Source organism: Heterocephalus glaber, unplaced genomic scaffold, assembly GCF_053883595.1.
Source record: "Heterocephalus glaber isolate CG9 unplaced genomic scaffold, H.glaber_assembly_v1.0 deba00001564, whole genome shotgun sequence".
Classification (NCBI taxonomy): Eukaryota; Metazoa; Chordata; class Mammalia; order Rodentia; family Bathyergidae; genus Heterocephalus; species Heterocephalus glaber.
The window spans coordinates 3423719-3438157 of record NW_028258351.1 but is presented as its reverse complement, the minus strand read 5'-3'; the positions used below and the strand labels follow the sequence as shown (position 1 = coordinate 3438157).

General features: G+C 57.8%; 1 protein-coding gene across 5 annotated transcripts; it reads left to right on the top strand.

The window, feature by feature from the left end:
- Nucleotides 1–1827: 1827 nt before the first annotated feature.
- Ca4 (carbonic anhydrase 4) lies at nucleotides 1828–13344 on the top strand. 5 transcript variants are annotated; one of them, XM_087191455.1, is made up of 8 exons: nucleotides 1828–2051; nucleotides 5636–5689; nucleotides 6406–6561; nucleotides 7241–7386; nucleotides 7497–7580; nucleotides 7763–7829; nucleotides 7938–8101; nucleotides 13250–13344. In XM_087191455.1, the coding sequence occupies exons 1-8, from the start codon at nucleotides 1994–1996 to the stop codon at nucleotides 13322–13324; spliced, it is 804 nt and encodes a 267-aa protein (XP_087047581.1). In that variant the 5' UTR covers nucleotides 1828–1993; the 3' UTR covers nucleotides 13325–13344. The 5 variants fall into 5 exon arrangements, with proteins under 5 accessions (XP_087047581.1, XP_004870450.1, XP_087047579.1 ...); XM_004870393.3 differs by lacking the exon at nucleotides 13250–13344 and adding an exon at nucleotides 8944–9255 and having other exon boundaries at nucleotides 1837–2051; XM_087191453.1 differs by lacking the exons at nucleotides 1828–2051; nucleotides 13250–13344 and adding exons at nucleotides 2169–2519; nucleotides 8944–9255.
- Nucleotides 13345–14439: the final 1095 nt, after the last annotated feature.

The window sequence follows — 14439 nt, the reverse complement described above, 5'->3', positions numbered from 1 at the left end:
AATTTAAACTTAGGATGCAAAGTTCGGGACACAGGGCACCCTAGGCTGAATAAATGGAAGGCACCTACTGTAGGGGTAGGATTTGGGGCAGGGCTGGGATTTTTAGTAGGGCTTTCCTACTCAGGGTGCCCGGGCTGGTGGCTTTATGGGCCCATAAATCCCAGGGCATCTCACCACACATCTCTGCTCTGGTGACCCTGAATCAGGCTTTGCCCTCCTCGGGGAAGCTGGCCCCAGGTGTCCTAGACAATGTGACAGGTAACTGGTTTATGGCAGGCCAGGACTGGAACCAGGCTGGAGATAAGGCTGAGAAGGTTGAACAGGAGCGGGAAGCCTCCCGCTTGTGTAACTCTGGGTCAGAGATGGCCGACAGAAATGCCTCCTGACCACCACAGCGCCGTGTTGGGCCCTGCGGTGTTATCCCCGGTCCTCAGAGGGGGACCTGCATGGCCCGCCCTCAGAGCACACCCAGGACCCCCTCACATTCCTCTTCTCCAGGGACCACAGTGCAACAGTCTTCGAAGTGGGTCCAGAGTCACTCATCAACAGTCCCCAACTCCGCTGGAGCCCTTAACTGCAGTGAATTCCCCCCTCTTGGTCAGGGGGCTGGCCTGGGTTCACAGGGATCTCCCGAAGTAGTTAACTCCGAAGGCGAGGTGTTCTCCCTACTCTATCCTCCAGTCTTGAAAGAGACTTTTTTTCAGCTCTACGAAGGCAAATCCACTTCCCCCCACAAAAGGAAAAGGGAGTGGAATCCTTCCCCTGACTGTCACGGTCCCTGAAAATTCCACAGCAGTGTAGACACTAGGGACCTACGCCTGGTGTGGACATCCCCTGCTCTCCCAGCTGCCTCTTTGTAGGATCAAAGCTGCTCCGTGAGTCTGTGTGATCCTGGGCCAGAAGGGGGGAGTCCGCCACTTACCTACCCAAGGAAGAAGCCCTTTGCCGGGATTGTTGGTGGGGGGGGGTCGGTCCCCCTTAGAGGTTCCTAGCCCAGTTCAAAGGGCTGTAGGGGCTGTGAGACTGGCAACGGATGGGGAAGTGGCTGGACCAGAAAAACGGGGCTTCCTGTTGATGGACGGGGTCCAGGTCCCCTGCTCGGTTCTCTGTCCCTCTCCTCCACCCCAGTCTAAACTTCCATGGAAGCCCCCACCCCACAAGGGCTGCAAGGGACCGTGGCCAACCTGCCAGGGGAGGGAAACTTTCCTTTTCCTCTGGATTCTTCCAGACTCAGGCAAATGGGAGAATTAGAGTCCAGTTAGACCCTGATCCCTCCCTGTCTTATCTAAGGGAACCTCAGTAAGCTCCAGCCCCTCCCCTCTGACACCAGGGTTTTGTTTCTCTCTCACTGAGTCGTTCCGAAATTCCTGCTCCATTCTGCCGCCGCCCCCCCCCCCCGGGTCCGCGCAGAAACACCTGCGAGGGCAGCTTCGGGATGCCTGGACTGGGCTGGAAGAAGGGTCTTTGGCCGACTGAGAAATTCAGGTGGGAGCAGTCTGGGAGGAAAACGATGAGTCGCTGAGAAGCAGCGACCACTGCGTGAGACGAGAAAGCCGCCCTTCCCGGGCCACCCGTTCAACCCACGGCACCTTCGACGCCCGCCCCGCCCCGACCCTCTGAGCCCATCCCGCCCGCCCCGACCCGCGCCAGACCCCGCGCGGCGTGGGCGCCAAGGTGGTGGAGTGGGGAGTCCGGGGCGCTCGCCCCGTGGGTCTGGTGCCTCCTCGTGCTGTCGCTACCCTCCTCCCAGATCGGGCACCAAAGGAGGGATGGGGAGGGGCGAGAAGCCACGGCGCGGCGCGGGGAGGATGCGGGTGGGAGCGGAGGATTCAGACCCGGGCTGGAAGAGGCTGGGCAGGGAGGCTCCGCCAAGGGGAGGAGCCGCCTCCAGCGCCCCGCTTCGGGGCTCCGCTATAAAACCCCGCGGGGAGGATCGCGACACACCCCCTTCGGCGGTCTCCCCGGCCTTGCGCTGTCTTCGCTGTCGCGCACCATGAGGTTGCTGCTTGCTGCCCTCGCCCTCGCCCTGGCCTCGTCCCGGGCTGACGCAGGTGAGAGTCCCCCAGGTGCCCCTCGGGGGTCCCTGCCCACCTGCGGGCGCGGGCGGCCTCTGCGGTGCGCGGGTAGGGGGGGCGCGCACACGCGTCCGCGGGGTACGCGGGGGGTGCACGGGTGTGCGCTCCCCGGAGTCCCACGGCGAGACCGGCGAGTCAGAAAAGGATGCTTCCTGGGCCACCGCCTTTTCTCACCCCGGTCCCCCTTGGTCTGTCCCGGCCGGTGTGGCCGCGGGCAGTGCTGAGTGGCGCCCTCCCCGCAGAGGAAGGACTACGTGCTGAGTGTGTTGGGGTCCTGGCAGTCCCCGATTGCCACCCTCGATTCTGTGCCCCCAAAGGCTGCAGGCTCCCTCTGCTCCTGGGCCTCCAGCGCTGGATTGGGAGCCTGCCAGGGGCACTCGGAGATCCGAGGTCCGGGCCCAGCTGGTCTTTCCGGACAGGGTGATTTTCGTTTAAAGATTAATGGTGAGACCAAGCTCTTAATTATTCGTCCAGGTGGGAGGTGGCAGAAGAGATGTGTTAATATTTGATAAGGAACTCAAGGCGCTTCCAGGGCTGGCAAGTTCTCGGTGACCCTACAGCCCCTCACTGAAGACTTGGCCCATCTACCCTCGGAATGGTTCTTGGGGTCCACCCTGGGCTAAACCTCCCCTCCGAAGTCAGGGGCTCCACCCTTGGAGTGGAGTGAGGGACCCGGGGCCAGGGTCCCCTCAGCGGCAGAGAGGGGAGGGAGTGTGAGCTGCTTCGCATGAGGGACTTAACTAGCCATGTGGGGGATAGAGAATATTTTGCAGGAACTCCTACCTCCCATTCCCAGGGGAGAAGGACAGCAGAAAAGACAGACTGTTAAAATACTTGTCCCTTGGACATTTGAAACCTACTAAGCAGCTTGGATTTAATAGAAAGAATTATAATTAACTCAAGTGCGTTGCAGTTGTATGGTATGGGTAAGTCACTTAAACTGTCGTCCCACAGTACAGGGATAGTAATTGTCACACCAAGTGTTCTAAAAATTCCAATCACATAAAGGGTGTGTGTGTGTGTGTGTGTGTGTGCACGCTCCTGTGTGTGGCTGGCTTGTGGCAGATGCTCCTGCATGGTGGTTATGGGCCCTACCCATGGCCGGGGGCCAGCTGGATCTGTTACCACTGACTCTCACAAACTCTGCTGCCCCTTTTAACGACTAAGACCTGTTTTCCTCCATCCATTCACTTCCCAGGCCCCTTAAGGCTAGAGAGTGACCTGTTGCAGATGGAAATCCCTGGAGCACCTGCTCCTACTGAGAGAGGGGACAGGAGAGGACACTGCCGGGAGGCGCTGGGACTTTGCCCAGGACACACACAGGTTTTGCTGAGCTGGAGTGCAGGATAGCCCCCTCTCTCAGAGCAAGGTCCATGACAGGGAGCTTCTTCAGTCCCTCTGAAGAAGGGGGATGGGGTGGCAGGTCAGTTAAAGGTGGGAACAATGGCTGGGTGACTGGGGATGGTTTGGGGGGGCAAGGGACCTACCTTGTGAGTAGCCCCTCTCCTTCCCAGGCCTTCTTGGAGGTGGCCTGAGACAGTGGGCTGCAGGTTTTCGTGAATAAGTACGTGAGCTTGAGCGGACGGTCCTCCCCCTGAACCCCTGCCACCTCTTGACTGCACCTCACCCTCTCTCCAGGGACATGGCTCTGAGTGCTGGTTTTGGGCTCCTCACCAGTGTTTCCTGGCTCCAGCCTCCTGAAGAGGGTAGTTACAACACCCGTCAGCCAAACGGGTCAAAAGTCTCTGTGATTAAGACAGTGGATCAGAGGTCACCACAGCTAACCCAGGAGGAGCTGGACCAAGCCAGGGAAGAGCACATTCCTAGGCAAAGCTCCGCCTGGGCCTGGAGCAGATGGGCCCCTGGGAATTTCGAGGGGCTCCGCCCTTGGCAGCTGGCTCCCAGGACCTGGCTTGAGCAGGAAGAGCCTGGAATAGCTTCTCCCTCTTCCGGGGCTCCACTGCTGAGGAGAGACAGGCTCACCCACGTGCACTGAGGCCCCTTCTGCCTCTGAACACACGGGGATTGTAACAAGGAGCCTCTTGGTGCACTCGAACACCAGTCCTCCATCTGGCCCCACGGGAGCCCTGAGAGTGCTGGCACGTTCTGTCCCCAGAGCTCAGAAAAGCAAACGACCTCTGTTGCAGAGATTAAGCAAGAGGCTGAAGAAAGCTGGAAGGCAGGGAAGAGACTGAAGCTTCAGCACTCTGCCCGCCTGAGGGACAGGCCTGCCTGGGCACTGAACACTGCCTTTGCAGAGCGGACCCACATGGGGGCTCCCCAGGGACAGCAGCTCCTAGGGGCTGCACCACTTAGAGGAAGATGCTGCATCTCTACCAAAGGCACTGGAAAACTTAAAAGCCCAAAGTGATTCTTGGAGACAAGAAATGAGGGCCGGTTTCCCTTGGGTGCTCACTCTCTTGGCCTAGAACCTTCTCCCCATCCCACTGCCTAGGGCCTGACCCCCTCGCCCTGCCCTGTTGCCATCCCAGGGACCAACAGGACTGACACGAAGCGAGGCGGGAGGGGCCTGTTTTCAGAGGCTTCCGTGGCTGATCTGGGAGTCTGGTTTTCTTAGAATTGACTCATCCCCGAGTTCTTTCCAACTCATTCCATGTCTCTTCTCCTGCCCCTCCTTGTCTTTGGGCATCTGCTCAGTGACAGGAGGCCATCAGAGGGAGGGAGGGAGGGAGGGAGAGGGAAGGGAAGGGAAGGACGTGTGCGTGTGACTTTACTAAGAAGAAGGCTGCCTGGAACACTCCATGCCATTACTCAGTTAATCCATCCCACAGTCCCATATCGTGGGCATGTTAATCCCATTTTACAGATGATAAAACCGAGGCTCAGAGAGATGAAGAGCCTTGTCCCTAAACCCATAGCTCCTGAGTGGCTCAGCCAGAATTCTAGCTCTGGATAAAATACTTTGTTCTTCCGACTGGCCTAAGTGTTTGCAGTTGTTTAGAGAAGTTTTCAATTTACAGGAAAACTTGAGCACAAAGCATAGAGGCTTCCTACATGCTCCCTCTGCCTCTGCCCCTGCCCTGTACAGTTTCCCTTCCTGTGCCCAATGTCACAGCTTGCATTGGTGTGGTCTTCTTGTGGTGCAGCCTTATTTTAGAGGTGTGGGCTCTACTGTCCACACACAGAGTGGTCTTAACAGTGTAAGGAGACAGGGGTGTCCAGGCAGGCATAAAAGAGGGCGGGCAAGGCTGATGATCAGGGCATGGGGAATGTTCAGGGCAGCCCCAGGGATGGGGCTGAAGGGCCACAGAGGGACCCCCTGAAGAACAATGCCCTAGAGCAGTCCCTGGGGGTTGGGAACATTCCTATGCTTGTTTTTTTGTTTTTTGTTTTCTGAGACAGGGTCTCCCTATGTAGTTCAGGCTGGCCCTGAACGCTTGGCGATTGATCGTCCGCTTCAGGCTCCCAAGTGCGGGTATTAGATGTGTGCACCACCATTGCTGGCTTCCTATGCTTTCTGAGGTCTCCTTCCCACTCAGAGTCCTGTGTGCACAATTCGCATTCCTCGGCCTCATATTCCCTTCTTCTCTCTGCTCCAGAGTCACACTGGTGCTATGACATTCAAGCCATGAACCCTCAATACAGCTGCCAGGGTGAGTTGTACCAGCCTTGGGGACAGGCCCTTCTGCAGAGTGGGGCCATTCGGGTGGAATGGAGACCCAGGGAGGGTGGGGAGGATGCAGGTGACACTCCCCCCACATCAGTCTCTAGTCCTTCTCTCTCTCCTGGTGCTTGGGGAACATGCGACACAGGCCGAGTCTTCACTGACCCCTCCTGTCACGGAGAGGGGGAAGTTCCTGGGAAATCAATTAGCAGCAGCATTAAAGAGAGAAACACATGTTGCCGTTTCCCCCAGTGCAATGGAGAGTTGGTTCTATTCCAGTGACGGCTTTTCAGGGGAACCCGGGAGATGGCTCTTGGCACTTTTTACTCCGATGACCAATTTCCCTGCAGTCTGCTTTCTTCCGGTCCAGCCCTGGCCCTGCCCAGCTTGGAGTGCCAGGTGTGGGAAGCCAGGCTCCTCTGGGGCTCGCTGCCTCCCTCCCCCTCCTCAGCTCCTGGGCAGCAGGTTACCGTGGAAGTCCCCCACATGGCGTGCCCATCCCTGCCCCAGCGGTCCCAGCCTCCGGCAGACCACCCCGTTCCCCATACCATACCACAGCCAAGCTCTCCACTTGGCTGTGTGTCCGTGGAGGAGGAGGAAGGCCAGGAAACAGAGCCTCTCTGGCCCCTGCCACCCCAGAGTATGTGGGCCTGGCCTCGGGCTGGCTGTGCCCCTGACCCGAAGCCTGGCTCTCTCCCTGCTCAGGGCCTGACCATTGGGGTGGAGACTGCCAGAAGAGTCACCAGTCACCCATTGACATCATCACCAACAAGACCAGGCTGGACCACAGCCTGGGGGACTTCTCCTTCTCTGGCTATGACAAGAAGCAAAGGCGGACCGTCCAAAACAACGGGCACTCAGGTGGGTGTCAGGTGCACTGGCTTCTGGTCCAGAGACCCCAAAGGGCTAAGGACAGGGAGGGCAGGGCTCCAACAGGCAGGGAGGGCCAGGCTCAGCCCCACTTTGCTGAAGAAGGGCTTGAGAACGCCATTGGGGAAGGGTAGGGCAGGCGCAGAGGACTTCCCGGAGGAGGAGGAGGCGGCGGGGTGGCGGAGAGATGTTCTAGCTGCATCTTCAGTCATTTCCTCAGATCAGATTGGGGTGGGGAGGGGAGGGTTCCAGAAAAAGGGCACAGAGGCGTGAAACAGCTTAGGTTGGGGAACTAGAGTATGAGTAGCAGTGGAGGGAGGACAGACAGTGATGCAAGGCCCTGGGCAGGTCCGCCAGGCCTGAGGAGCTTGGACATTAACCTGAGCACCCAGAGCTCCCCAAGGAGGTCACAGCGGAGGGGGAACCAGGGAAGAGTTGCACTTGGGGCCAGCAGAGGGTGTACAGGAGAGGTGGAGGCAGGCGGGAGGCCAGTGAGGTGACAGGGAAAGGTCTGGGGCTGCACCGCCCTGTCCCATCCCCCAGGCCCCAAGCCCATGGAGGGTGGAGTTGGGAGAGAAGGCCCTGTGTGGGTAAAGCTGGGGCGGGCAGCTCGGAGCGGCCCAGGGGAGGCCGGCGGGAGAGCAAGCTCTGCCCCTCCTCCGTGCCCCAGTGATGGTGTCGCTGGAGTCTGGTGTCGAGATTAATGGAGGAGGCCTGGCCACGCATTATCGGGCCACGCAGCTGCACCTGCACTGGTCCGAGAAGGTGGACAAGGGCTCGGAGCACAGCCTCGATGGGCAACACTTTGCCATGGAGGTGAGGGTCCCGCTCCAGGGGTGTGTGCTCGCCTCAGGTGGGCCAGAAGGGTGGTCCAGCCCCCTCGCTCCTCTCCCATCCCTCTTCTCCCATCCCTCCCCCTCTACCAGATGCACATCGTCCATGAGAAGGAGATGAGCCTCAAAGAAGAGAACCCTAAAGACAAGATTGCGGTGCTGGCCTTCCTGGTAGAGGTAGGGCTCCTGTTGGTCCCCCAGTTCCCAGTGGGAGAAGCTGATCCGCATGTCTGGAGAGCTGGGGTGACTGCCCCTGTGCTCCTCGGGGCAGTGGGGGCTCAGAGCCTCAATCCCAGAAGCCGCCTGCCTGTCTCCGGATCAGAATGACCCCTCTGAATCAGCCCTCCCTCTCATTACAGGAGGGAAATGAGCTCAATGAAGGCTTCTGGCCCCTGGTGGAGGCCCTGGACCTCGTCCCCAAACCCAGTGAGTCCAGACAGGGGAGGAGGCTACCTTTCCCCAGGAAGGAAGGGGCAGGGTGGTGGGGCAGCTGCTCTCAGAGGGAGGTGTGTGAGAGGCTCTGTCCCCCACCAGATATGAGCACCACGATGGAGCCAAGCAGCATAATGGACCTGCTGCCCAAGAAGGAGAAACTGAGGCACTACTTCCGCTACCAGGGCTCACTCACCACACCAAACTGTGATGAGACAGTTGTCTGGACCGTGTTCAAGGAGCATATTCAGCTCCACAAAGACCAGGTAAGCAGGGCCCCAGCAAGATGCAGCCTCACACTGCCCAGCTCCCCGGAAGTCTTGCCTCTGTCTGCCCCAGGTGTCCCCTAGGGTGGGGAGCCCTAAAGTCCATTGGTTCAGTCCTCCACTCGGGGAGCAGATGAGAAAGATCTGGGCTATTTCCTGCACTGAGGGCTAGGTGGGAGACGGAGGAAAAGATGGTCAGAAAAGGCTTCTAAAAGAGTCAGTGGGAGTCGGCCAGGTTAGGCAGGAAGCCATTGTCTAGGAAGACATGCGAGCTGGGGGAGGGCAGAGCTTGGGGTGGGCCAATAGTTGCTTAGTAGCCATGGGAAGTGGTTCGTTCATTCCACAAATGGCACTAAGCCTCCACTACACTTGCCGCTGGAGAGAAAGCAGTGAGTCAGAAGGACCCACATTCCCACCTTGGCCTTATCTGTCCATATCAGTGACCAGTGGCTTCAGTTAGGAATGCCGATTCTCAGGCCCCCCAGACCTACTGAATCGAGTATTCTGGGCATGAGGCCCAGGCATCTGAGGCCCACCAAGCCTCCCGATATGCTAATGCGCGCTGAAGTTTGGTAGCACTGTGCTGCAGTCACAGTGAGGACAGTAACAGTACATTGGAGGCCCTGAGCCTGTGAGTTGGGGAACTTAATGGAACCCCTCCCCCATGGCACACACTTCGTAGCTCTTATTTTTTTCAATCTTCATAACATTAGTGGTAGTGGTTTTGGTCCTTTCTTTCCTGATGGGAGCTCAGAAAGTCGAGGCACCTGGCCTGAGGTCACACAGCAGGACAGGGAGTGTGTCCTGCTCCTTCTGCCTGTCCCTGCCTGTCCCTTCCACAGATTCTGGCATTCTCCCAGAAGCTGTATTATGACAAGGAACGGTCAATGAGGATGACAGACAATGTCAGGCCCCTGCAGGATCTGGGAGACCGCCTGGTGTACACATCCCAGGCCCCGGGACAGCTGCTGCCTTTACCCCTGCCTGCCCTGCTGATGCCCACGCTCACCTGCCTGGTGGCCGGCTTCCTCCGATGATGGCTCATTCCCGGACAGTGCTCTCTGACCTCAGCCTTCAGAGGCTTGGCTTCCATTCCTTTTGCTTCTCAGGTTGGACTTTGGGTGATTAAAATATGGGTATATTTTTTTGAGAAACCTTTCTCAAGTCTGTTTATAGCTTCCCACAACTGCCTCTGCCCTGTGACCATTGCCCGACGCATGCCAGAGTGGGGGCTTTGAGGCCTGGAGAGTTCTGCCAAACAGGCACTACCACGTCCCCTGTCCCTTCCCGTGTGAATTCCCTGTCTCCACCCGACCCCTTTTGCACCAACCCTTGGGGTGCCCACATGGTGAATGTAGGAGGAGTTCCAGCCTGGTCTCTTCAGCTGGGGAAACTGAGGTCCAAGGAGGAGCAGCTGGATAGAGGCCACATACTGGGACCAGGGCAGAGCCCACCGCAGCATTGGCCCAGTGCTTTCTCCTCTGTCCTGTTGAGAGCAGGGTTGTGTGTAGCCCAGTTCAGGCAGGGTGGGGAGCCGGGAGTGAATTTATTTGCACAAGCGCTTCTTCAGCGTTTATGTTCCAGGCACAGGAGATATGGCGGTGGGGAAAAACAGAGGAAAGTGCCTCCCTCCTGGGGTGTGCAGTCCTGTGAAGAGTCAGACTATAAGTAAAAGGGACACAGGGACATGTCGTCCGTCTGTGACATCAGAAAGCAGTCAGTGCTATGGAGAAAGTAAGTCAGGGAGGGGGAGTTGGAGTTGACATGGTTGCCGGGAAAGGGGCATCCGGAAGACTGGAGGGAGGCAGGGAAGCAGGCCATCTGGGGACAGTATGTTCAGGCTGGAGGGGGGGCGCCGGCCTGGACACAGCAGGCACAGCGAGGAGGGAGGAGCGGCCAAGCTGTGTGCAGAGGGTGTGGGGGACGCAGATTATCCGGTTCTTGTAGGACCCTGTAAAGACATGGAGCCACCAGAGACGGGGGCGTGGTCAGCTGCATAGTCCAGCAGGGGCTGTGGAGAGGGAGACAGAGGAGGGGACAGTTCCCAGGCTACTGCCCGATTCCAAGTCGGGGAGCAGGATTTGCTGATGGGTCAGCCACGGGGTGTGGCCGGAAGAGGAACTGGGACTTACCCGGAAGGGCCGCCCCTCCCCCGCCTCCATTGTGTCTCTAGTGGTGTTGTTTCCCTCCTGGGGCCTGAGGGTGGGGGGAGGGCGGGAAGGTCCCTGAGAAAACCAGGGGAGAAGGAAGGAAGGGACCCAGGGCGGGCCCTGCCGCCCACACCCTGTGGACCCCCAGACTCTCAGACCCCATTATCCAGGCAGGGCTGGATTTTGTGGAAATGCAGACCTGGGGAAAGGGACAAGAACTGGCCTCATGGCCTTGGTGTGCTTCCTCGTACTCCCAAAGGCATAAATCCTAGAAGGCCTTGTGGGCTGTTGCCTAGGGCAGGGAACTGGTTGGAGGGGGTAACCCCTAAAACTCCAACCACCTTGACCCCCCCATGTCCCTGGCCACCTCTAACTAAACCCAGGGAGAAGGAAAAAGGCTGCTCCCCCTCCCTACCACCCCTCTCCCTTTTCCATCTGTGACCAGGAATAAGTCCGCCCCCCACCAGTGACCACACAGCTGAGGGTGGGGGTGTTGCCACCATGGCAACACCAGGCTGTCTGTTCGGCAGGGGGTGTGCAGATGGGCGCTGAGGCTGTTTTCCTCTGGTTCCCACACAGCCTGCGGGGTGGATGGGCTGGATTGGGCTGCCTGCTCCCCTCTCAGCACTCTGAGGTCAGAACTTCGCCTCCCACTTCCATCTGCATATCCACCCGGGTCCCTGGCAGAAGGCGGCAATCAGCGAATAACATGGCCTCAGAACCAGGAAACCTCGGTCTTCACAAGACAGAAGCCCCAGCTTCTCCCACAGGGGGGAAGGCTCATGCCACACCCCCACACCTGCCCATCCCCCTCTCCTAATAATCCTGGCCAGCAGAGCCAGAATGGGCACAGCATGTCCACAGCCCAGGCCACCTCCCCACGTCCTGCCTGCCCTCCCTGTGGCCTGGAGGCAGAGCAGGCGCTGCCAGGGCATGACTCCCAGCAAGGTCACCTGGCCAGCCACCCCAGGAGCGGGCAGTGTGTTCCCTGGGTTCGGCCCGACTCCATGGAGGCCGAGGTTGGTGAGCACTGCTTCGTGGCAGCATGGACTCCTGAAGAGCTTTTGCCTCTGAGTAAATGCACTCCCTCTGTGAGGGCCCCAGAGGCCCCCCGCTCTGGAGAAGGTGGCTCTAAGCTCCTTGTGCCCAGCGTGGTCTGAGTCTGTTTGTCTCCTGAGCCACTTCTCCATGGGTACAGGGCTGCCAGTGCCCCCTTAGTCACAAACTTTCATTCGCCCCTTAGTGTTGGGTGTGTACACACACACACACACACACACACACACTTCACTGCAGCTGCCAGCTCTGGGAAGCCACAGGGCCCTTTTCTGGTAGGCTCTTGACCCAGAATGTGAAGCATATGGTTGAATGCCTACTATGTGCCCGGCATGTGCCTTACAATCCTACTGAAGGGGTATAATTTCCCCTACAGCACAAGTGGGGAAACGGAGGCACGAGAAGGCTCAGGGGACCTGTCAGAGCCTGGGGTCGCTCTGCACATCCTTCCTTGGTGCCCATGGCCACCTTTCTCCTCCGACTGAGTCATGCAGGGAAGTGGATTCTGTGGCAGGGGCCCTGTCCCCCCTGGTCTCCACTCGCTGCTTTCTATCCCCAACGGGGCACCTCTCTGGCCCCCTGTTTAAATTTAGCATCCGAGCAGGAGTCAGGGGCTAAAAATATTCTCGATGTGTTTAGACAACTCTTGGAAGCTAAACTTCCGCATCTTGGCTCTCACTTTGCACACTTGCTGGGCCTGCTTCCTGTGGCTCTGATCTGACTGCATGTGTGGGAGGGGAGAGGAAGGGTGGAAGGGTCCAGAGGGCCCCGAGTCAGGGCGTGGAGGTGTTCGTGTGCGTGCGCACGCGGCCTGTATAAGCTGCTGTGTCACAAACTTCAGGCGATGGCTGTCCAGAGACCCTTTGGGAATGGTGCTGGGCTTCCACCTTGGTGGGAAGGGACGAGGAAGTGGACACGAAAGCACGGCTCCCTGCTCTGGCCTTGGTTTATCCATGTACACAAGGCCTTGGCCCTGCCACCTCACTGAGTCTATTCACCTCCCATTGCACATGTCCTAGTGTCCCATGGCTGCTTGTTTATCTGCATGGGAGACAAAGGCATGCCCTCCGGGGCCAGGAGGATGTCCCAGGGCCCATGCAGGCCAGGGTGGGGCTTCCTCTGGAGGAGGCAGAAAGACAGACCAGTCACCGCCAGTTCCTTCCACTGCGATTACACACACAGGAGGCCCTTCAGGTTGCCCTGAGTGCTGGCTGCTGCCAGGCCTGAAGGGACAGGGAGCGGGGACACAGGGAAGGGATTCTGGGTGCATCTTAGAACAAGTTTATTTTCAAGGTTTACTCTTTCAAGAAGCACTGCTATTTCCTCTGTGCTAGAGAGTAATGATTTAGGAAGAAAAAGTCCCGTCTAGGCCCTTTCTCCAAGACTCCTGACCATAGAGCAGACACAGCAGCACGGGAGTATCGGGTCTGAGACAGAGGCAGGGGTGCAGGCACCCTGGAACACAGGCTTCAGAGTCACACGGCCTGGGGTTGAACCCATGCACTGCCCAGTAGAGGCCTTTGATAATTCAGTTCCCCTGAGCCTCAGTTCCCTCATCTGTAAAGTGGGGGAGATGACAGCATTCACTGACTGCGGTCACTGTAAAGACATGATGCCAAGTGTGGTGGCACACACCTGTAATCCCAGCACTTGGGAGGCTGAGGCAGGAGATCAGCCTGGACTACATAATGAGGTAGACTATTACGGCTTGGGTCTAGATGTTCCCCCAAAGCCTCATGCTGTCATAGGTGGCTATGACTCTATGAGCCTAGAGTGTGTGATCTGGGATCAAGGGTGTGCGATTACTAAACCAGTCCACTGATTGGTTTGGCACAGCCCTAATCCCCATAGTCTGGATAAAATAAAGGGGGCAGAAAGACGCTGTTAAGATTCCCTTGTTGCTTTTGCTTCCATGAAGGCAGCATGAACTATTTCTCCTCTGCAGCGTCCCTTTGCCATGTGCCACTCTGCCTTGGAGCCAGCCGATTATGGACTGAAACCTCTACAAACCGTGAGCTAAATAAACTCTTTCCCCTTTAACTTTGGCTGTCTGGTATTTTGTCCGGCAATGAGAGAAAAGTCACTAAAGACCCTGACCCCAAAAACCAAAAACCTAAAACAAATGAACAAAACAAACAAACAATCAAAACTACTTGGGCAAGTGACCTAGGCAAGAGAAAGGAGTCAATATTTTGTAGTTGTTATTACAATTGCTTTAATTAGAGTGCTGATGGATAGCAGGGCCTACAGACGGGCCGCTGGGTGGAGCCGGGGCTCTGGGGAGTGACAGGACTCATCTCCATGGCAAGCAGCAGCCTTCTCTGAGAAACCACAAGACCCCTTGTGGGGCTACCTTTCAGACATCAGGAACGTCCTCCAGCACTGTCCCAGCCACACATGGATGTGTCCACTGGAGCAGGCTCCTCCGCCTACTGTCTGGAGTTCAATCAGGAGGAACAGGACCCGGCTGAGCTCCCGGGTGCTGTGCAGTTCTTGCATGGGCTGGGGCCAGGGCTGGAGTTGGGCTCCAAAAGAAGAGAAGCCTCCTTGTCCCCAGGTCCCTCCTGCTTTCTGGCTTGGGGACTTGTCCAGTGGAGGCCACTTTCCTATCACCCTTTCTGCTCTCCTTCCCAAGGAGCCGCAGGGCCACCAAGTGCGCCTTCTGTGTCCCGATCTCTGTTCCTGGCTCTGTCCCTTGCACTCTGTCGACAAGCCTGCCCCACTTGGATTTGTAGCAGGCTTCCCAGGCACAAGGCCTGCACAGCCCCCATCTTGATAAAATACAGGAGACCCAGTTTCCTTTGGGTTTCAGATAAACAACCAAAGATTGTTTCTGTATCCCCAGACTGCACGGGACATACTTATCCTAAAACATCACCTGTTGTTTATCTGACATTTAGACTTAACTGGTGGCCCTAGGAATTTTTATTCAAAGTTCAATGATCTACCTCTAGCCCACCTACCTGAGGACACGCAGATGGAGAGAGAAGGGTGAGCGGGAGAAGGGACGACTGACAGAGGCCACCGCTGCGGCTTTCTCCGCCTCCCCACGCTCGCCCCCCACCCCCTGCCCCCCCATTCAGGAACTGCCAGGTCACACAGCCTGGCCCTCGGGCTTCTCCCTCCTGAGAGTAG

Excerpts from the sequence above, each read along its gene's own strand:
- Ca4 (XM_004870393.3), top strand. The coding sequence starts at position 1,994 with ATGAGGTTGCTGCTTGCTGCCCTCGCCCTCGCCCTGGCCTCGTCCCGG. Across the intron at positions 2,052-5,635 it reads CTCGTCCCGGGCTGACGCAG|AGTCACACTGGTGCTATGAC; the intron begins GTGAGAGTCCCC and ends TCTCTGCTCCAG. Across the intron at positions 7,830-7,937 it reads GGACCTCGTCCCCAAACCCA|ATATGAGCACCACGATGGAG; the intron begins GTGAGTCCAGAC and ends GTCCCCCACCAG.